The following is a 24,034-nucleotide window of genomic DNA, read 5'->3' as shown; positions in this document are numbered from 1 at the left end:
GTGGTCATGGGTGACTTCCACCTTTTTCGGGAAGTTAGTTAGTTGTTTATTTCTTATCTTTTTAAGGGGAAAACAGCTCATTAGAGGTACAACTCGTGCACACCACAGAAAAAACACACAAAACACGAATTCTCTGCAAACACTTAGCAAAAACACACACTTTCACTAGCAATTCAATGTATTGAGCTTGTTTTCTTCCGAAGTTGTACAAGGATCACTATTGTTTTTGCAATACACTTGGTGATCGGTAGTTTTCATCACCCGAGGTTTTTTATGCCGGAGATCTTCTAAAGATCAAGGGCTTTTTCCTCGTATAAATCTCGGTGTTCATCGTTGATGTCATATACTTGTTGTTCATACAATTAACCAAGCATCATACCTCACAAAATCAGATTTGGTTGCATTATCCTTGTGTGATTTTTGACCAAAACAAGTTCAAAGTTATGTTTTCTCCCCGACTTAAAAATACATTTATGCCTTTGCTCCCAGCTAAAACTTTCAATTTTGCCCTCGGTTCAAAATTACGATTTTGCCCTATTTAAATTTATACTTTTGCCATTAGTTTTTTTTTTCCTTACAGCCAAGTTGCAATTTTGCTCTCAAATTAAATTTACATTTTCTCCACGGTTTTTTTTCTTTCCTTGGGTAAATTACAAATTTACCCCCAGTGTAAAATTACAGTCATGCCGGCAGATGTCTGGCACTCCCTCATTGGTCCATTTAATTTACGATTTTATCCCTGAAAAAAATTATGATTTCGCTCTCAGTTCAAAATTACGTTTTTTTCCCATCGTTTTAGTTTTTTTGCAAAAGTATAAAAGTTTTTTTTAAATTGGTTGACTAGATTTAATTTTTTCATGTGTCAAGGAGCTGCCTAACACTTGCTCATTTGTTCTGAAAAATTACACTTTTGTCCCGCGCCTAAAAATATGGTCTTATCATCGTTTTAGATTGATTGAGAATTATTCGGTCATCGCCCCGCAAAGCGGGCGGGGCATCAACTAGTTGTGATACAAAGGTGAAGATTGCCGCATCATGAAATGTTCAAAGATCTAGTAGCAAGTTGAAGATCTAGAAGACTAAAACTTATGTTGCTTTAGAGAACATCGAATCTAAAGGATAAATATATGAAGAATAATTTTTATCACTTTAATCATATATTATTCTCAGAAAATAAGACTTATAAATTGAAACTTTCGTTAACTAAACGAACTAAGGTAATCATACTTCCCGCCAAACAGTTTACAAACTGTTTGCTTTGCTGAACGTTCGATTCGTTTACAAACAAGTGACAAGAAATGCACACAATGGAAAAATCCAGGGACCATTACATAACTTCCACAACTTATTTACCTATTATTCAAATATCCATCCATCGTGAATCCACAATAACAAATAACCTGATAAACCCTCGTTCAAAAACCCTAAATCCCCTAACACACACACACACCCATCAAATCACCCCCTGAAACCATGAATCCCCACACAAACACATCTAATTTCGACAACCTCCTGCTCCAAACCCTAATGAACCGCCTCCAAATCCGCCCACAAAACCCTCTTCAACCCCAATTATCCCCAATCCTAAACCAAACCCTAGAAGACCTATTATTCGACACAATCAACAACATCTCAGACACCGAAGAAGACGATGACGAAAACCCCACCAAAACCCACCTCCAAATTGAGGAATCAAAGCTCGAAAAAGAGGTGATCAAGATTATTCTCAAAGGGGAAAGTGAGCAAACCCTGAAACCTAATTCGGGTCAGGCGGTTAATATTGGGGAACACCATATTTGTGTCGGGTACCATGTGGAACCCGGGTCAGAATACCGGGTGTGGGAGTGGCATGGGCATGTTATGTTGTTTGATGAGGAGAATGGGTATAATCCGGAGTATATTTATGGGAATTATTTTGAGAGGTTGAGGGGGGATGTTGTTGGGAAGAAGGTGAAGAATGAGGTGAAAGATGATGATGTGGATGAGAAAGTTGTTAACTTTGGGTTGAAGGAGTTGATTGGAGCGAGTGACGAGTCCGGCGGTTCAGGTTCCGGTTTGGGGCGGATAGTGAGGAGGAATGTGAATGTCGGGTCACCGAGGTTTGTTTAATTGTTTAATGATTATGAGTTTTTGTTTTAGTGGTTAAAGATTGTGAATTTAGTGATTTGAGTTTGAAATTTGGATTAATGATGAGAAGTAGTATAATTTTGTGGCTTAGAAGGTTGTTTGCTGTCTCGTATTTGTTAGTAGCTTAGAAAACCTTATCAAGTTAAAGATTGTTGTTAGGATTTCAGGAATTATTTGCTTGAATATGTGTTTAAAATGGGATTTTTCTTGATCATGATCTTCTTGATTATCTTGCGTTCCGGGAATTTTATGCTTAAATATGCATGTCGTTGGATCTTTCTCGATCATGATCTAATGTTCTTCTTAATGATCATAAGGGATATATTGTTTTGTGCTTAAATATGTGTATCGTTGGGATCTTTCTTGATCATGATCATATGATTTTCTTGATGATCTTGGGTGGTATATATTTTTTTGTGCTCAAATATGTGTGTCGTTGGGATCTTTCTTGATCATGATCATATGATCTTCTTCTTGATCTTGGGTGGTATGTATTTTTTTTTTTGTGCTCAAATATGTGTGTCGTTGGGATCTTTCCTGATCATGATAAAAAATGATCTTGATGATCTTGGGTGGTATATCGTTTGTGCTCAAATATGTGTGTCGTTGGGACCTTTCTTGATCATGATCACAAATGATCTTGATGATCTTGGGTGGTATATTTTTGTGCTCAAATATGTGTGTCGGGATCTTTCTTGATCATGATCACAGGTGATCTTCTTGATGATCTTGGGTGGTATATATTTTTTTTGTGCTCAGATATGTGCGTCGTTAGGATCTTTCTTGATCATGATCACAGATGATCTTCTTGATGATCTTGGGTGATATATTTTTTGTGCTCAAATATGTGTGCCGTTGGGATCTTTCTTGATCATGATCACATATACTTCTTGATGATTTTGGGTGATGTAATTTTGTTAGCTTAGATGGTAATTAGACTATATGAATTTCCTATGTTTTCTAGGCTACATTTTCGGTCGTAAATACTCTTCTATGTCTATCTAAGATTCATGTGTATTTAACCTTTCCGATGAAACTTTGTTCTAGTAATCGTAATTGCATATGCAATAATGCATCAGAATTGGCTATACTTAAGTGTTACGTGCTAAATACGTTAGTTATTAATGCTCTAATAGAAGATGTTAACTCATAAGTAGCAAAGTATATCAATAAATCGTATGAAACTTTCTGATTTTCATGGTTATCTGTGCTATACCATCTTTCATGGAAAAATTTAATATTATTTAACTTGCATACTAACTGTTTTATATTGTTGGCAGCGTCTAGACGACCCGTTTGTATCAAAAAAGCCACAAGGAGTCCCTTGCTTTTATAATTGCTTGCTGATCTATGCGGAGACCATCAGCGGGTTTGGGGTTCGAATAAACAATTCTCCAACGTAGGTCTTTAGTGCAAAATCAAGATTTTGATACTTCCGAAATAGACAATATTTTGTTCTCATGTTCATAAACTAGTTTTTCGGCATTCAATATGCTAAACAGAATGATCTTTTTCACCGTTGTTGTGAATGGAAACTTTGTTAATTCACCCTTGTTGATATGGTTGCTTTTGAGTATGTGATACAGAGATAATAGTGAGATGTCATTATTAAACTTGTATAGAATCGGTCCGATACAAATCAGATTAAAATCAGTTCGGTGCTTTGACGTTACGAATATTGCATCGATCTATCATACAAGTCGTAGCGTTTAGTGTCCCAACTAAGTACCCTTTCGAAATGAACCACTCACGCTTTTGTGTGACGTTTGTAGCTTGACGCTTAGCTCACGCTTCAACAACTACAAAACTATAACAGGCTTCGAGTAGCATAAACATTCATCAAACCCGACATATTAACGTCGTGGAAATCTAATAGATTTACTTGGTTTATAGAAACCATATCAGGATAAACGAATTCGATACTAATACAAACTCTATGATATCACTGTTTATTTATGATCTTCATGAGCCGTAAAGATCATGAACAACCGATTAAAAGGGTCTCGAGTCCTTGTGGACACTCTAACGGTGCATCAAACAACCGATTAAAAGGGTCTTGAGTCCTTGCGGACACTCTGACGGCGCATCAATCTTGCTATGAGCGCATGCTTCAACAACGGTATCATAAATATTCATCAAACCAAACTAACAACCTTAAGTAAAACTTTTAATCCCCAACTATTGGATTTACCTGTTTATCGCAACCATATTCATCCCTGATCATAGCAATCCCTTCCGTATATCTAATTTTCGTAGCCTACATCAAATAACTGACACCTTGGGATGTGATGCTACAACAAAAAGCTGTTTCGAGCGCGTATGATTATAATAAACGAAATACGTTGTTCTGAATAAACTATTTCGCCACTTACTAAATACAATGCTATGATATAATATCATTGTTTAAGGATCTTATGAAATACAAACAAACCGATTATGATTGTAGATGGCTAGGTGGTCTCTGTGACCGATGAGAGGTGCAAGACCGAGCCATGTGAATTGACAAAACTACCCTCAGAGAAAACGCCAGTAAATCCTGGAAGGAAGTCGATATCACTTGGCTGTTGGATCTCGGAAACATGGGAAACTTCCTCTGTGTGTTCACACAACGTGTCTTTACCATCTTGTTGTTTGTCTTTACTTTTACTTCCTCGTGATTTACTCCTGTTTCTCTGCTTGCTCTTCGACTTCTTTTTACCATGTCTATGTGGCCTGTTGATTACTATATGTAATGATGGCATTGGGAGCGGATCATACACATCTGGGGCCCACTTCACGGTCAGCTGCTTCGGTGGGCTCAATCCACGTTTCTCACGGCTGCCTTTCATGGCAGATACAGGCTTTAAATGTTCCTGTAAGAATTTATTATTATGAATAGCCCTATAAATGAACCGAACGAACACAAACAGAGGCATGTTCGTGTTTGTTCATTTAACTTTAACCGAACACAAACATGAACATATAATTGAAGGCATTTTTTTGTTCATGTTCGTTTATTAAAAAAAATGAGTATGTTCATGTTCGTTTATGTTCGTTCATTTAAAACCTAAACGAACAGTTCACGAACATAAACAAACTTAAACGGACATATTAACAAACAATAAACAACACAAATGAATATAACTGAACAAACATAAATGAACATAATTGACAAAACTTAAACGATAAATTCCGTTGGAAATCCATTTTTATTAATAAAAAGCGCAATTACCAATTAGTTAGATTTATCTAAGTAGTTAGAAAGTTCCTTTTATGTTTAATATTTATACAAATATAACTAGTTGTGTATTCAAATTGAAACGAACATAAACAAATGTAAATAAACGGACGTTAACGAATTGTTCATGTTCGTTTGTTTAATTAAATGAAAAACAAATTGTGTTCAAGTTTGTTTGTTTATTAAATAAACGAACTTCCCACCGAACAAGTTGACGAACAGTTCATGAACGTTCGGTTTGTTTACAGGCCTAATTATGAAAAAAAAAAAAAAAAACGTATTTCAATTCACAACAAAGTCCAAAAGTAACCCTAGTGTTCCAACAAGGACAGGTCGATAACGGGTTTAAATGGGTATGGTAATATATATTGTGGTTCAAAACAGCCTGGCCCAGGTTGAGTTGACTCACAAACACCTTTTTTCACATTTTTCTAAGGGTGGTTAATATGCCAAATAAGATTACAAAAAGATATTGTAATACTCTTAATACACATCAAAATTAAAAGAGTAAATTACGATTTTGGCCCATTTGTGCCCCCATGGTCTCTATAACTAACTATTTTGGCCCCTGAGTCTAACTTAACCCATTACCCTGAGTCTAACCACAGGGGCCAAAATAGTTAGTTAGAGAGACCATGGGGGCACATATGTTAAAAAATTCTATTTTTGGGCTAATAGGGTAAAAGTGATATAACCACAGGGGCCAAAATCGTAATTTACTCAAATTAAATGAGGTTGATACTTACTGGTAGAGATTGACCTCTTGAGCAATGAGTATTAATAGATTTAGCATCATCATTATCATCATCATCATGTGTTATGACTTCACTGGTTACGATATCATCGTCACTCTGATGAGTATTGGTGATTATTTCACTCTGTTGAGCTTCTAAACACGCGTTTTTCGTCTGCATTACATCTTCCTCATGCGATGGTATGGAAACCGAATTCCGTTCATCTTCAACTTGGATCTTCAAAATTTTGGTAGCTCCATATGCAGGTTCATCCACTAAAAAATCACCCACGGGTCCATAACTGGATTTAAGGGTATCCGTACGAAACGCATGAAGGCTGTTAACATCATTAACCGAGAAACCAATGTGAGAGCAAACGTCCATTTGTATCAAAACGCCAGAACTGAAAAGAAATGTAAGTGTGAATCCATGGTAGACTTTAGACAAGAAGTCAACATGTACATATGCTATTTGAAAACACTGAGAATAAATTAAGATAATGAACAAATGGGCGGGTCGCTGTTTTGATTTATTTATGAGCGTATTAGTGCACAAGCTGCAGAAACAGCATATGCAAGCCTATATAGCTCACACGTGTGCAACTATTGGAATTGCACATTTGTCAAACAATCCAATTGACACATGAATCCGCTACAATATGCAAAGTGCATCTTGAAAAAAGACGCATTGGATGTGAAGTTTAATGCCATGAAGAGTCCGGAGTATCATAACAGAAAGAAAATATTACTATATACACAATTAGATTTATTATATTGATATACCTTAAGCATCAGCAGTAACAAGGATCTTGTATATTTTGAGTGCAAGTAACAAGGGTAAACTTAAGGCCTTTGTGTCGTCTAAAATCGGTCGGGTTGCACTACTTTAATTTTTAAAACCTTCGTGACTTCTAAAATCCGCGCCTTTTATGTTTTGACAAGCTTATCTTATGACCGGATAGAACGGACTCGGATTTGCCTATGGTATCATACAAAGTACAAAATCATACCCGATACGACAATAGAAATCGTTACACACTCAACTAAATCCAAAATGACGTGCTACTTCATTAACTTCACACCCTAACATGATAACCATTATTCCAAATGCATATATAGCAACAAAAAGTGCAAAGTCCTAAATATGGCCAAATTTGGCATTTTATTCCGGAAAAATCTACAAAAGCATTTTAATCTTCAAAGGAACCTATGAGATTACCTTATTAAGCTTACAATATGATCACATTATAAAGGGTATGTTTGGCAAAAGTAGCTGGTGGCTGCTAGCTGTAAGCTGGTAGCTGGTGGCTGGAAGCTGGTAGCTGTCTTGGTTTAAAAAAGCGCGCTTGAAGCACGCTTGAGGCGATGAAGCGATGAAGCGATCGGAAAAACGCTTTTTTGGCTCTGAAGCGCTGCATTACATGAAGCGAGCTGAAGCGAGCTTTAAGCGGTGAAGCGTTGAAGCTGTGAAGCGACGCTCCAGCCAATCAGATGACTATTTGGGCCATTTTTTAATATTTGGGCCATTTTTTAAGCGACAACTTCCGGCGACGGAGTTGCTTTCAGCCGGAAACCAGGAAGAAGGGGGAAGAAGAAGAAGAGAGAAGATGCTGACGGCTGCGTATATGTCTTTTAGGTTTTTAGGGTTTTTATAAGTTAAGGTTTTTAAACATTTAACCCCTCTATCTTTCATTAGTTTACATTCAGTCCTTAAAACTTCTAACTTTTTACTTAAAAAGTGTAAAGATAGTTTGTCTATTTAAACATTTAACCCCCTCTATCTTCAGTAGTTACATTTGGTCCTTAAACTTTTTAATTTATGCATAAAAGTACAAAATTAACATTACAAAATACATATATATAATATGGATAGCTATTTTTTATACATATATATAAAATTAACATTATATATAATTATATATAATATGGAGCGCTTCGTATACGTGAAGCTCTCGCTTCGCGCTTGAAGCTTCGCTTAAAGCTTTTGGAACCAAAACGCTTCGGAGCGCTTCGCGCTTTTTTAAACCAAGGTAGCTGTAGCTGGTAGTTAGTAGCTGTAGCTTTTTAGATATATTTGGTGTTTGGTAGAGTAGCTGGAGCTTTTAATAAAATGTATAAAATTACCAAAATGGACATAACTAAAAATTTAGAAAGTTGGTGCATTAAAAAGTTTCCTATTTTTAGAGGTTAAAATAGTCATTTTTTCCCTAAAAGCTTGTAGCTCCTTCTAAACGCTACTAGTAGTAGCGTTCAACCAAAAGCTTAAAGCTCCTAACCTAAAAGCTTAAAGCTTCTTCAACCAAACAAGACTTTTTATTGAGTATGAGTTTTTTCTTAAAAGCTTAAAGCTAGAAGCTCCTAAAAGCTCCTAAAAGCTCCATGCCAAACATACCCAAAAATAAATAAATTCCCCGCTTGTGGATTTAGGGGTAGTGCTTTCACGGTGGGTCAGAGGCTGCTTTAAAGGCTGTCTCAGGCAAAGTGACCAAACACGAGAAAGCGTGCCTTGACAACGAGCACGTGTTTATTCCATTTGCTTTTAATACTTTTGGGTTCCTTACGCCTTAGGTTGTCGACCTACTTAGCCGAGTTCAAAGGGTCATACAAAGTAATGTTATGACCCCGATAATATATGGAAGTAGTTTTTAAAAGACTTAGTTTGCGCAGTGCGCGTTGTTGCCCGTTTACCTTATGTCTCGATGTAAATTCTTTGATTATTGAGAATAAAACGATAATATGTTAAGAAATCAGTCATATTACAATAACTCATGTTTTCAAAATAAACAAAACAACAACTAAATAACAAAGAAATTTATGGATCAAATCATAAACGATCAATCTAAAGCAAAAAAAAAGGTAAAATACATATCAGATCAATAACTGAATAAGTGCAGTAAACATGTTACCTTCTTAATTCTTATTCTCCGTCAAACTAGAACCGTCCGAACGTCAAAAACGATCTCGAAACAAACAACAACTTTGATTCACCGACTGAAAAACAAATTATAACAACAAAGAAGAATAAACTGATTCAGTTAATTACAGGAACAAGCTACGATTACAATGACGATTTTTTATGAAGACGATGTATTAAACGATGCGAACACGAACAATCGCCATTAAAAGATGTAGAATTAGGTTGTGAAAGTAATTCGATTGAAGGCATTGTTCGCTGCTCTTGAAACCCTAATTTTGTCAAAATAAATGTATGTTTGATTACATGAATTTTGGGGATCGAGTTTGGATGAAGAAAGTGGTTATGGAGATTGAGGTTTGTATAGATATAAAAAGATATTTGTGTAAGAATAAAGAACGGATAAGGTAGTAGATGACATGTATTTGTAATTTTATATAGATTATCTGCAATTATACCCTTCAATTATGGAGTATTTACATGTTTTTGCAAAGATATTTCTGTAGAATTTATCTTGTGTTTTTTGCTTTCTAGTCGTAAACATAGAAATTATTTCATGAGATGTATAATATTAGAGCCGATTTTCGCTTTTCAAGTGCAACACTTATTGAAGATATCTAAGTCAGAAGCAGGGGGGAAATGGGCAAGAAGACAGTGCACAGAGTGGTGTATTTGGAAGGCGCGCAATAAGAAAATTTTCAAAGGCAAGGAAGTTAAAATAGGCGACATAGTCGCGAGTGTGAAATCGTTTACGTACTTATGACTTAAAAGTAGGTCTCGTTTTAATAACCTAGGATGGAAAGATTGATGTAAATATCCTCTTCATATGTTGTAAGGTTTGTTTGTGCCGTTGGTCGGTGTAGTGTTTGAATGAAATTGAAGTTTAAAAAAAAAAAAAGATGTATAATTTTAGTTTGTGTTGCTTTAATTGAAGGTGGTCACTTGTATTTACTATCTTAATTACTATTTAAGTCTTTTTTGTTGCTTTAGTGGGTGTTTGGGGTTCCTTATTTTGAAGAAAAAAGGACTTTTGAAGGGGCAAAAGTCCTTTTAGAAGTGTTTGGCTTTCCATTTTAAAGGCAAAAGTCCTTTTTTGAAGGTAAAAGTCAGGATTATCTGACTTATTTTTGTTAAAAGGACTTTTGGAAAAGTCAGCAATAAGTTAAGCCAAACATGCCCTTAATTGAAGGTTGTCACTTGTATTTACTATCTTAATTATTTAATTTAAGTTTGTTTTCTTTTTTTTTTAATGGCAAGGAATGGTGTGTCAATCACTGTGACACCGGGCACTGTGGCCAAGGTCGACTACTCGACTGTCGTCAGCCCCTTAGCTCACCCAGATTCGCAGAAACCCAACCTCCACCCGCCCGAAGGCACGACAGTGGATAATCGTTAAAACCTCGCCTCCCATCCAAGACGAACCGACGCCACCCGTATTCACCATTCACCTGGATGCCGCATAAAATAATGGGGAGAGTGAGAGTCGAACCTGGGTCACAAGGAACACCAAGTCTTTCCCCCAACCACTCCACCACTACCTCATTTGCAGTTTGTTTTCACTTTGTGAACAAAAGTGGTTTGGTTGGGGTCGTAAGCACTAATCTTACTTTCTTACTTTCTGGGATATTCGTGTTTGAATCTCGCAATTTAAGAAAAGCTAGAATTGGTTCCCTGCGTTGCGGAGTCTGCGATACTGTTGCGTTGCAGCAGACGAAGCGATGACATGCTTGCATAAAGGATACCATAAAAAGTAGCATGATAACAGTCTCAAAAAGAACATGACCCGATATAGTAGATTATAAGAAAATAAAATATGACACCAAAGATTAAAGGCATGTTTTGCATGAAGAATTTAACCAAAATGCAAAAACTAGCCATCATCACAAGCTTGTTCGACAGAATAGTCCAAAATCATGATCAGGTTAAACAAAACAACAGCTTAATTAATCGTCTCAAAATATAATAGTAAAAAAGGTAGGTAATCAACTCAAAAACACCTCATTATAAAATGTATAACTACAACTACAAGAGTCTAGATCAATTACAAGAAAATCAACTAACTAAATCACTCAAAAAAGAAAAGTTGACTAGAGGTTGGATATGCTGCAAATTGACTGGTGTTTGGGTCTGGTGTCCAATGATTTGATTGTTGTGTTGATATTTGATTCTTTGTGAGTCCGGGTTCCTCTGTTGGAAATCAGGCATTGATCGAACACAAATAATATAAGACTGAACGAAGTTCGCTCGACTTTTTTTATTATTAAATCAAAGCACGTAAATTACATAGAGTGTACATGGTTCGGTTGGTTCGATTATTGTATTCAACTGAAATCATTAGTTAGTCTATTTTATTAACTAATTGGTTTTCGGTTAATCAGTTTGGTTTATTCCACTATATTGACGATTTTGGTTCGGTTCATTTAACTCGGTTAATAGCCAAAAATCAAACTTGAGTTAAAACTTTTTTTTTAAATAACGAAATTAAGGTATCATCAGCATCCTCAGTAAATCCCATCAATAGCAAAGCTAAGGAAATTAAGGTATAAAAACATAAAATTGATGTATAAATAAATGAAATACATGAATTGAAGGTATAAAACATAGTAACACAACAATATAAATGCTAGGAACACAACAATATAAATGCTATTAGAAATAAAGATATAAAATATAAAATATATGAATTGAAGGTATTAAAACTAGTAATAACATAACAAAATAAATAACAAAATAGATGTCGTTAAAATGAGGTATAAAATATAAAATAAATTACTAGATAGAAAAACAACATAGATAGTGTTAATGGTAAATTACAATTTTCGTCATTTATGTTCGTATCGGATTGCAATGTATGACCTTTAACTTCAATAATTACAGTTACAATCCTTTCTTTGTTAAAAACATTACACCGTACGTCCTTTAGCACTAACTCAGTTAAAATTTTGAGTTAACTCTAGTTATATGCATTGCACATGAGGGCAATTTGATAATTTTAGGTATTAACTATGTCACATCCCAACCGATGGCGGAAACATCGGGGTGTGACACTGAGCAAAGCAAATTGTCCAAGATAATCCATAACACTATTAATGACATTATATTAATCGTTAACGTCCCATACCATCAACATATAAAGTAAAAATAGTTATTACATATATTGTTCTCAAAGACAAATAACAGTTCCGAAGTCTCAAATTTTATTCGTGGGTTTCTAAACTACCTAACTTGATTTCCATAACGATCAGCAAACATAGCATCCTAGACACCTCTCACATACGTTAAAATAAGATCAATACACGTAGTTTAAAGGTGAGTACACAAGTTTAATAGCATATAGTATAGCGAAAGCGTTTACGCATAACTAGCATGTAACAGGTAGAAAAGTGAAGCAAGTAAGCTATTGACAATGACATATGCAACCGACATGACTGCGAGTTGTCGAATGCGCAACACATTATCACCACTGTGACCATGTGAAGTAAAACCCTTAACAACCCCTGTCCACGACAGGTGTTGAGTCCAAACTATAGTACTATCGCTGCTAATGTGCCAGACAACAATCACTGTGTAAACATAACATACAAGCATTCATCGAAACACGTATAACATACGAGAGCGGTTAGTGATGTGTATAAAATGCAACATATAAATTACATAAAATGAGGCATAAAACTAACCCTTTTTAGTACTAATGTTGGAAAAAGTGTGTTTTTGTCTTCCTTTTGTATTTTCAGGACCAAATGAGCTTAAACGAACAAAATGAACAAATATGCAGCAAAAACTAACATAAATACAAAGAAAAGAAATAAATGTGGCATGCCCGACCCCTCGACAGCATCTCCACAAGCAAAAACAAGAAACAGAAGGCTGACCACGGCCCGTGCCCACTGGACACGGGGGCGTGGTCAGATGTCTGCAGAAATGGACAAAGTTGTGGAAGCTTCTATGCTCACCACGGGGGCATGCCCAGCTCAGCACGGGGCGTGGGCAACGCTAAGATTTGCATAATCTTGCAAATCTTGATAGTACAGATACGCTTCTTCACACGGGGTCGTGTGGAGCCTAATGCAGACAATTGCAATTAATGAAGGAAGAGAAAGGAGATGGCCACGGGGGCGTGTCTAACGGACACGGGTCCGTGGCTGGGCTTCTGTTTTAGGCTATGAATAGGGGTGTTTGGCTCACTTCAAAGGCGTCCCTTGGCAAACCACCTCTATCCCACTTTGCCACCACTCCACCTGTAACACCTCGAAATTTTGTGTCCAATAATGTATCGACACGTGTCTTAGGTTTACACGTGGTATTAAATACTAAATAAAGGACTAAAGTTGACAAACCTTGAAAGTATGTAAATTCGAGGGTTAGAAATGTCAACGAGGGGTAAATATACTGTATAGTAACCCTAAATGATGCTCGTACCTTCAAACGAATGAATCATGGATCATACGGAACAGAATGTGGAAGAAAGTGAGAGATTACAAACTACAGGGGTTAAATGTGTCAACATGTTTAATTTATACCTCTGAGTGACCCTTTGACAAACCTGAGACTTTGTAACAGTAATTTACGCTCACTAGAATGTACGATATAAATTTTGCAAAGTTCCGTTTTAAAACGAGAAAGTTATGATCAATTTCGTATGTGAGGGGTTAAAAGCGTCAACAATAAAAGTTAAGGCTTTTCGGATAGTAATTAAACTAACTGGGGACTTAACAGCACGGGTAAAAGTCACGAGGCCCTTATTCGTAAATAATCGAGGCCCAAATCGCAAAGTTACCCCTTCGAAACCGAAAGGTCAGGTCAATGATTACGAAAGATTTGAAAATCTTGAATTACAGGCTTCAGGCGGGCCGCGTTAAAGAAACAAGCAAGCTAATGCGGGCCGCGCGCTATATGAAGATACGTTTACTGACATAAGGATTCAGGATTCAGGCGGCCCGCGTCTAAGTAGCCTGATCCTTAATGCGGGCCGCGTCAAAGTGCCAGATGCAGAAAACATCACAGATTCACTGTTTGAGCTTGTAACCGACCTTGGATGCATTAATTGAAGCATGGGCGCCCCCTACATGTCCCCTAACACTCAGGGACAACTGCTGATCATCCATGAGCAATTATAGGTTGAGTTGTAATGATATTGTGCACCATTTTTCACGATAAAAGGCAATGTAGTGCACCATTGTTCAACACACCTCAAACCTGCTTTCTTGATCATTCCTGAAGCTCAAGAGCATTCTTCTAACATCTCTGGTCGTGCACCAAGCTTCTGTAAGTATGCCTAACCCTTTGTGGCTTAGTTTTCCATAGTTTTAGCTTAAAAGTCAATCCGTCGTAATTAACGATTGACTTTACGACAAATCACAAATGGTCCAGTGGTTTGTCGAATCAAAGATAGTTATATGTTGGTAATCATGTGGGCTTTAAAACCCTAAAAGGGCACCCTCTGATTCCCACTCTAACTAGTCCGAATGTCGAGTCAAACGTGCTTAGAAAAAGTCAACAGAAATGCTATTTTGCGATTTTATGCATAATCAGTAATGTAGATGGTGTGTAACCTGTTTTAACACTCATAAAACATAAAACATGATAATAAGTATATTAACTAATCTAAGCTTGTTTGATCTGACCATTTACTGTTTTGACCCGGTTCGGAACCGAAAGTCGCAAAACTTTGACTTTTGCTTTGACTTCAGTTCTGACCCGTTATGGTGTGATATAGATATGCCTTAGGACTCTCTTAGGACCAGGTTACATGATGGTATAACCCTCTGTGACCGGTTCGTTGTTTGTCCGAGTCTTTTACACATTTCCGTTAATTGCTTAAAAGTTGACCGTAACGCCCTTTTTAATTTAAAACGAGAATTTCGGACATGTGAAAGGACCATAACCTTAGTTACTGATTTCTAAGCATGTCCCTAAAATTTCACGTCAATCCGAGGTCCAGAATAGGAGTTATGCTAAATAGCGCAATTACGGAAACTTTAGTAATTAAATGGCGCAATTAGCATAACGCCTATCTAAACCCAGATTTCGACACCAAACCTTTTACACACTGATGTAAAATAATATTTTGGGATTTTTAAAGATTTTTAATTATTTTTAACCTGCTCATAACCTGCGGTTATGGCATCGGTTCGGTAAATACCGAATATACCCTTTTCGGACATAACTTGAGTTCTACAAGGTCTTTTGACCCGATTCCAGTTGCTACTAATTTTAAATAATAAATAGAGTATTTTGAACTTTATAAACTGTTCGGAAAACTCAGATTTCCTGTAGAACTCAGAAACCTCTTTTCTAATCTTTAAAATGACCGAAATACCCCTACGGGGCATAAAATGGATTTAAACTCGTTACGGGCATTATGGAAGGTATCCTAATGATACCACAACCTCTTTAAAGCATATTGACTTATGAAACCTGTGTAGGACTCTTACGGTTACCCGTTACGCCTTTTGCGCGCACGGTCCGGTTTATGTAACTAGTTTACATAAACTAGCCGAAACGGGTCAAACCTTATTGTTTTGACCCCAAAATTCAGAGTGTGGTTATTATACCCATATAAAACAAGTCTTCAAACTTGTTGGGTCCAAAGCACATTCCATTCCCGGTTTTCGCCTTTCACGCGATTAAACCGTAATTATCCTTTGAAACTGACCGGTCTAAGCTAAGGCTAAATTAAAGACCCGTTAGGATTCTAATAGGTTATTTTAAACCTTCGTTCCAGAATAGGAGACCAGTAAAAGATATTTGCAATTTATTCGATTAAGGATTAATACTTGCTCAGGTAAATACTTTTAACTTATTTTCCGTTATACGGGCTTGGGTTACGGTATATAAAATACCGCTTGATCGGGCATTACATCTTCCATCGTTTGGTGGTTAATTGAATAATTTGATCGGCTTGTTTAAACAGTTTGGTTTACTTAAAAGCCTTTGGGGGTTAATGACCATGTCCCGGATATCCCTGGCAGCATTTTACGAAATGGTCACGACCTAAGCGCGGAGTGTAGGCGTACACTCGTCAGTGCATAAATAGTTGATGTGGTATGTCTATTGATCTTTAACCCGGTACGTCCGGGCTACTGAACGCATAAGGAACATGTAATTCGTTCACAAGATTATAAATTTAAATAATTCTCCCAATTTATAAAGCGTTTGTGCCTTGTGCATTCAAATCAATTTTTATTAAACCTTTAAAAAAAAGTGTCAGTTGAATGTATTTACCAGTGTAAACTGACGTATTTTCCCAAAAAAAAATAAATGCAGGTACTAAGCGTAATTGGCTGGATATTTCTCCTTAGCATCAATAAGGAGTCTCGCAAGCTTAAGGTGCCTACGTCTGTTGAACAATTATTTTTATCTTATTATTGATCCCCTGTGGATTTTATTTCAACGATGGTGATACTTTGATATTACATTCAATGTTGAAATATATTTATCTTTATGCTTCCGCTGTGCATTCATATATTGTGTGGTTTGACTATATTGTTGCCAACTACGTCACGGTAATCCCCCACCGGGCCCACCGGTGAGACACGTGGAAATCGGGGTGTGACACCACCACCACTACAACACCCACATCCACCACCATTATCCATCAACCACCTTAGAGTGTGTGTAATAGTATTGGGATCCAAGATTGATCATAAGAGTTCTTATCAATCAAAGGCCATGTTTGGCTAAGTCTCTTACATCACTTGGTGAAGACAAACATTTAATGTATTACTTTTGATTTTTTATCTTTTCGCACTTTTTATTTGGTTTTGTATTAATGACTTTAATAACTAGTTTCTTATGTTGAAGGTGAAACTTCTTTATCATTTGTCTTGGCATTACTTTATTGTCTATATAAAGTAAAAGATTTTCACCATTCATATCTCTACGGTCTATATAAAGATATGTTGGCTACCTGGTCGGGGGTTAAAGGAATGGTTTAGTAAGGTTCTTGCCTTGTTCAGTGTATAGATCCTGCAAGGACCTGGGTCAAACTTACTAGGACCTCCTTCAATACCCATATGTATTGGATGGCGGGGGTGCGAATGGCTTGATCCTCTCATATGTAAACTACTATTAATACATTAAACCGGCTACTTGGGATTGTATCCCTGCTGACTCAAACCACTTAGCCGAGGGTAACGTCACCTTTAAAAAAGGGGCCTACCACTTTTCGCATTAATAACTTAATTAATTATCTTCAAATATTCCGACCTTTGGGATTGTATCCTTGTTGACTCAAACCACTGGGTTGAGGGTAACGTCACCTTCAAAAGAGGGGCCTACTATTATAACTAATATAATCTCTTAAAAAGTGCAAAAGTGCATAAATTATCAAATGATACATTAAAGGTGAGTCGGATCCAAGTGATTCATCTTGTCAATATGTTTTTACTTTTATTTTTATTTCAGCATTTTAGTTTTTATTTTTCATGCTTAAAACCTTTTACAAAAAAAAAATTAGTTTGATTAGACATTGACGATAAACCGGTACTAAAAGCTCTTGTGTCCTTGGACGACCTCGGTATCTTACCAACGCTATACTACGCTCACCATGGGTGCACTTGCCCATGTGTGTGTTTAGTGTTAGCAGAATATCGTGTTTTATAAATTTAAAACTTGACTAATGTGTAAAATGAGCTTAAAATATTAATAAAAACATATTACACCTTACACACACCAGTTAGCGTTTAAAAGTGTTTGCATTGTGTGTTAATGTGATTTGATATAGGTAACGTATGTAACACCTAAAAGTGCGTTAATCAAAAGGGATCGAGTATACTCACAGTATGTGTTTAGTAAATAAACACTGCCTTGGATTGAAGGGAGCACTTTGGAGATTAGCCTGACCAGAGAACGATAGTGTAAGCGTTGAACAACGTGTAACGGTGTGTTAGGTGAGATGAGTGATGAATGGTGAGTCGATCGGATGACCATCCGTACGGATGAGCATTCGGTCGGTTGGTCATTCGATTGGGGGAGTGTGTTTGTAAAATGTTTGAACTTTTGAAGTTTTCGTTGTAGTATAATTTAAGTCATTCGATCGGATGGTCATCCGGACGGATGGCCATTCGATCGGATGGCTATTCGATTGAAAGGCTGATATTCTTTGAAGTTTCGTAAAATTGTTTAAGTGTTGAACTTGTAAGGCATAGTCGCCTGGTCGAATAGTCATTCGATCGGATGGGCATCCGATCGGATGGCTATTCAATCGAGCAACCATTTTGTTTGAAACTTTGTAAAATCAGTTAAGTTAAAAAGTTTTGCGGTTTAACGGAGACGGAATGCCGACGTGTTTAAACAACGGAAACCACACCAAGTCCAGATCAGTCGATCGGATGGGAACCACCCCATTCGATCAAACTCAACTGTTCCAGGTGGAGTTTCATGTTCAACTCGTGGATCGATCGTCTTCTTCGGTGGAAAACTGTTCTCAGACCGGTTCTCCGCTAGAGAATGAGTAGAGAGCCTGAACGAGTCCAGATTCTAACGGTTTTGAGTAAAAAGTGAAATACGTTGAAGAAAAGTTTGAATCAGTTGTTAAGCGTTTACATTTAGTCGAAATCGGTGTAAAAGTATGTAGAAATCCTTTAGATCCGGAGCGTTCTTGGTGAGATGAGGTCACACTTCAGTGTTCATAAGAACCCGAGGTCACGTCACCCTAAAACAGCCCAAATCAGGTGATTTCTCGGTGAAAAGTAGTGACTTGATGGAGAAGATGATGAGAAAGTGTGTGCTGATGATGGAAGTACAAGATTTACACCCAACTTTTTGCTATTTATACAAAGTGATGCGATATTAATAAATTCAAATTTGTGTTTTTCTTGTATAAATTCCGACATATAATGTTTTATTAAAAAATGAATACGGTTTTGTGATGTGCTTATTTTTATCTACGTTTTGATATAAATTTTATAAAAAGACGGAATATAAATTTTTGTAACGACTTATAAAACGTTATATTTTTTATATAAATTTGATACAACTCCGTTATAAAATATCAAAACGTTTAAAAATAACCATATAGTAAAACCATATTATTTTTTATAAAACATTATATAAATATGGTTGGTGACCCTTGATGAATAGTATATGCAGTAAAAAAGTTTGCTCAATGGTAAAAGTAAAAGTACAACAACAATTTCATAGATGCATCATATAATCACATTTGATATTTATGGCCAAGTGTGTTCCACGTGTAAAGCTTTACTTTTGACACCAACTTTTTCAATCTTTCTTTTCAAGCTAAACACATGTCATGTATCCTAAGCTCTGAGATTCCAGGTGTTTACATCCCATGTTATTAGATTCCAGCTGTTTACAAAAGGGGCACCTCATTTCACGCTTTGCAGAACACAAAGCTTTACATATATATGTAGAGAGATATAGATAGAAGTGCCGGATTCCTTTTTCCGGTGACATCCATGTGGCAACCGATTGGCAATGGAGAGAACATTTAATATAGGAGCAACATGTTCATCATGAAAATCAACAAAGATCAAGAAAGAAATTTTGCTCATCTACCCACTGGTCTAAGTTTTATGTTATTTTTCTGTCACACACTCCGGTTACAACACCACTGGAAACACCGATGGTTCAAGCGTTAATCGAACTATGGCCGGAAAAACAAATGTTTTTAAGATCTATTTAGCCACTAGGTCTGGGTTTTTTTAAGAGACAGAAAAAGTTAGTTTTTTAGAGAGCGAGAGAAAAGATGAGAGGATTGGAGATTTTTTCACGCCACCTCGGCTTAAATTACGGAATGACGGACACGAGAACCGCGGCAACTAAGATGGAGAAGCGAGAGAGAAAGAAGAGAAAGTAGAAGAGAGATGGATAGACGGTGGTGTAGTGGTGGCGAATGCGAATGGGTTGAAATTTTGTTTGCTTGGTGTTGTCGGCGGCGGCAGATGGGTGTGATAGCGGTGGAAGAGGTGGTTGTAGTGGCAAAGAAAGTGGGAGGTGCCGATAGTGGTATACATGTAGTGCAGTAGTGAATGGGTGATATCTTCGTGTGGTGGCAATGGTAGTTTTCTTTTGGTGGAGAGAGAAAAAGATTAGATTTGAAGGAACGAGATGCAGGAATGAATGGATGTGTAAATGTTTAAAAAATAGATTGAATGAAAATTTATAAATACTAATTATTATTTTATTATTAAATTGTAAAACATTATAAGCATCGTGGGGGTTTTCATAGAATATTGGACCATGAATTAATTTTGCTTCTCTGCTAATATTGTCTTCAAACTAATAAACCATCACTTATAAATTTGTATATAGTTTAAAAAAGCATATGATTTATTTTCAAGTACTACTTTCGAGTATTTATTATTTATATAGAGTTTAATAATGTGTGTACATATGCATATATGCACACATTTTTACATTTTTTATCAAGTAAAAGGTTAAGTAAAAATGTTCAACTGTATTGTTTTCATTTCATTTCAATCCAATATTTTTTTTTTTATTTTCAGAATATATATTTAATTTACGCTTATACATCATTAAAACTGTTTCTTTTTTTTATAGAAATATTCTCTAGATTTAATCGTTTCTTTTTTTATAGAGATATTCTTCATATTTAATCATATGATAAGAAAACTACATTAACTTACTTATCAATATAAATTATAGAAAGCTTTTATGTTTTGTAAAATTCTTTTCGCCTTTTCAATTTTCCGCCTTTATTGTTTGACATGTTTAATTTTATTAGCGTCAGAAACTTACAAATTTTAACACATCCGTTGCAGCGGAATCAACCGAATCAAACCGCCGCAACGCGCGGTGAATAAACACTAGTTATATCAAATAACAGATGCTTCACCTTATTGGCTAAAGCGCCATCACACGGATCGCCAATCGTGACCGCCCATCATTTACCCCCAATCCAACGGCAGATACATCAACAACACAAAAACCATTTGGATCATCAACAAAGAAAACCGTATAAATTAGCCCTCACCATTTTCCTATCATCACGCTCTCTTTTATTACTCTCTCTCATCTCACATCTCTATCTCTCTCTACACCAATTGCCATGGAAGCCGCTGGAAAGTCGAAAAAAGGAGCCGCAGGAAGAAAGGCCGGCGGTCCGAAAAAGAAACCGGTCACCCGGTCCATCAAAGCCGGTCTCCAGTTCCCCGTCGGTAGAATCGGCCGGTACCTGAAAGTAGGCCGGTACGCTAAGCGCGTCGGTACCGGTGCTCCGGTTTACCTCGCTGCCGTTCTAGAGTACCTTGCTGCTGAGGTAATTTTTCAGAATTTAGGTTTAATTTAATTGATTGCGTATCTGTTTGCTAGACTTTTGAGAAAATGTTGTTGAATCTGGTGATATATAATTGCTAATTGTATGTCAATATACGAAACATTGCTGTTGGTTAAGTAATTGTTGTTGAATATGAGATTTATTGGTTACTTATGTGTGATTTCGGACGAATAATTCAATTGATTGTGAATCTGTTTGCTAGATTTGTGTGAATCTGTTGCTGAATCGTTGTTGAATCAGCAGATGCATTAGGTTAAACTCCGTTTACGTATATTTGTTGTATATGATGTTAGAACTCTGAATCTAGTGATCTATAATTGTTGTTGATTGTAGGTTGATAGGCGAGATGATAGTTATATGATTATAATCATTGTTGAATCTGAGATTTACCTGTTCAATCATTTAATTGTTTACTAGATTGTGCAAAAATGTGGCTGAAATGTTGAATTGGACAATACATTAGGTTAAACTGCGTTTATGTAACGTTCTCATTATTGTTCGGAATCTCTATCTAGTGATCTACAATTGCTGCTAATTGTAGGTTATTTTACGAGATATTAGCTTTATGATTACCTAATCATTGTTTAATTTGAGTTTTACCTGATTACTTGTGATATTGGACGAATCATTCAGTTGATTGCGAAATGATTATATAATTGCTGTTGAATTTGAGATTCTCTTATTTACTTGTGATTTTTGACAAAATGCGGTTGAATCGGCATTACATTAGGTTAAACTTTGTTTACGTAACTTTGAACATGTTGATGTTTGGAATCTAAAGCCAATGATATATAATTGCTATCAATTTTAGTTAAAAATTGATACAACTCTTAGGTTATTGAATCAACATGATAATGATGAACTTGAGATTTACTTGTGGTTTGGATTGGTAATTAGGTTTTGGAGTTGGCTGGAAATGCTGCAAGAGATAACAAGAAGAACCGAATCATACCAAGGCATGTATTGTTGGCTGTTCGAAATGACGATGAGCTTGGAAAGCTTTTATCCGGCGTGACAATTGCTCATGGAGGTGTTCTTCCAAATATCAACCCGGTTCTCTTGCCGAAGAAGGCTCATGATAAGGCTACTAAGGAACCTAAGTCGCCATCAAAATCGACAAAATCACCTAAGAAGGCTACTTAGATGATGTTGTTTGTGATTACATTTGTATGATGGTGTAGTTGGATATGAGATTTAGGTTGTGCTTTAGAAGGATGATTGTAAACTGGTTTGTTTATGGTACAATTCTAGTATGAAGAAAAAGAATCTCTCTTTTTATGAAATGAAAATTGTTAAGTATCTATCCTTTTGGGCTACATTATTTGCTCAAATGTTTAAATATGATTTTTTAATTTTACTCTATAATTAAAGCTCCCCAAAATGCATTACATTATGCGACGTGGTATTATTTGAATCCGAAGGTCAATCATTCACAGGGAAGGCATGGGGAAAGGAGTACATTAGTCGATCAGAGGGCTCTCATGGGGGCCTAGTCCACGGCTTTAGCCTTAAGCAGGGCTCTCATGGGGGCCTAGTCCACGGCTTTAGCCTCGGCTGTAGTTCTTGTATTGGGCGAACCAAAGCTTTATATCAATTGGTGTCGTGTATACACAAAATTGATTATTCTATAGCATCAAAATTAAAGTAAATGCATTGGCGATTTGGTGGTGCCTCAGGTACCATCTCTGTTGCTTTGATGAAGATTGTTTTATATGATGCATTGACGGTAAATGTTCTGTTCGTCATGATTTGGAACAACTGGATCCTCAAACAAGTAAACATCTTTGCGTGGGAAGCTGAGATGGAGCGTTTACCAACCCTCACAGCCTTCACTAAACAAAACGTTCACGTCAATTTGGTTTGGTAAATCATTAGTGATTGGTGTGGCATTCTGTAGATTTTTGCCTTTTCTTTCGGGATCTTCTGTATTCAGAAAACTTTTCATCTCGTCTGGGTGAAGCAAAAATCTCTTCACGGATAGTTATGAATATGATTGCTTGTTGGTGATTTGTGGGGCTTGAAATGATATTATCTTCTCCAACAAACCGATTCTTTGCATCTAAGGGCAGGAGGGGTGGTTCACTAGTGATAGTTTCTATCACTCACAAGCACCAATCAAGTTCCGCCATGTCATCAATCATTTTTTCATCACTCACAACCTTTTTAGACCATGTGTAGTGGTAACAACTTATAATGCCCCCACCATGGGGCATTATCCGACACGTGTCATCCCAGTCAGCATGGGGCATTATAGCAAAAAGTGGTGTAGTGGGACATTATTCCAATAACGCCCCTTCCAATCATTAAAAAGGATTAAAAAAAAGATACTTTACACTTGTCAAATTAATGTCAGATACATACACTTGTCAAAAAGAAAAGCAAGTAAATGCCCCCTTAGTCAAACATGTCAGGTAAAGCAAACAAGTTTTGAGCGTTTTAATTAAAACGCCGGAGCACCTTTTTTTCAAAAAAAAAAATAGAAAATAACGCCCTATGTAATGGTAGTGGGGGCGTTTTGGGGCGTTATTTTTCAATTTTTTTTTTAAAATCACGCCCCACTACGGGTGGTCTTAGTGGGGGTGGTCATCACTCACCACCACACCCAACAATTTCCTCCAACCAACAAATACCCTCACAAAATAAATCATCACGCGTTGAAAAAATAACGAAAATCGGATTTCGTGATACATTAACGCGTTAATGTTTATGGCGGCGGTGGGAATTGTTATTGTATAACGCGTTATATTGTTATTTCGTGATACAATAACGTAGTGGCCCGTGTGC

The 24,034-nt window shown here is 36.5% G+C and overlaps 3 protein-coding genes across 5 annotated transcripts; 2 read left to right on the top strand and 1 right to left on the bottom strand.

Moving 5' to 3' along the window:
* Positions 1–1,376: 1,376 nt before the first annotated feature.
* LOC110904865 lies at positions 1,377–3,683 on the top strand. The gene is made up of 2 exons (XM_022150743.2): positions 1,377–2,099; positions 3,408–3,683. Exons 1-2 carry the CDS (start codon positions 1,474–1,476, stop codon positions 3,412–3,414), a joined length of 633 nt encoding a protein of 210 aa, XP_022006435.1. The 5' UTR covers positions 1,377–1,473; the 3' UTR covers positions 3,415–3,683.
* Positions 3,684–4,419: 736 nt separating this feature from the next.
* On the bottom strand, positions 4,420–9,398 carry LOC110904864. 3 transcript variants are annotated; one of them, XM_022150741.2, is made up of 4 exons: positions 9,298–9,398; positions 8,984–9,068; positions 6,091–6,481; positions 4,420–4,979 (listed from the first exon to the last, which is right to left on the bottom strand). In XM_022150741.2, exons 3-4 carry the CDS (start codon positions 6,460–6,462, stop codon positions 4,578–4,580), a joined length of 774 nt encoding a protein of 257 aa, XP_022006433.1. In that variant the 5' UTR covers positions 6,463–6,481; positions 8,984–9,068; positions 9,298–9,398; the 3' UTR covers positions 4,420–4,577. The 3 variants fall into 3 exon arrangements, with proteins under 3 accessions (XP_022006433.1, XP_022006432.1, XP_022006434.1); XM_022150740.2 differs by having other exon boundaries at positions 8,984–9,380; XM_022150742.2 differs by lacking the exons at positions 8,984–9,068; positions 9,298–9,398 and adding an exon at positions 7,297–7,795.
* Positions 9,399–20,960: 11,562 nt separating this feature from the next.
* LOC110904866 (histone H2A) lies at positions 20,961–22,555 on the top strand. The gene is made up of 2 exons (XM_022150744.2): positions 20,961–21,232; positions 22,148–22,555. Exons 1-2 carry the CDS (start codon positions 21,023–21,025, stop codon positions 22,391–22,393), a joined length of 456 nt encoding a protein of 151 aa, XP_022006436.1. The 5' UTR covers positions 20,961–21,022; the 3' UTR covers positions 22,394–22,555.
* The last annotated feature ends 1,479 nt before the right edge of the window (positions 22,556–24,034 follow it).

The sequence above is a fragment of the Helianthus annuus genome, chromosome 13 (genome assembly GCF_002127325.2).
Source record: "Helianthus annuus cultivar XRQ/B chromosome 13, HanXRQr2.0-SUNRISE, whole genome shotgun sequence".
In the NCBI taxonomy this organism is placed as follows: Eukaryota; Viridiplantae; Streptophyta; class Magnoliopsida; order Asterales; family Asteraceae; genus Helianthus; species Helianthus annuus.
The sequence above is the reverse complement of the archived record's forward strand: the minus strand, read 5'-3'. Positions and strand labels throughout refer to the sequence as shown.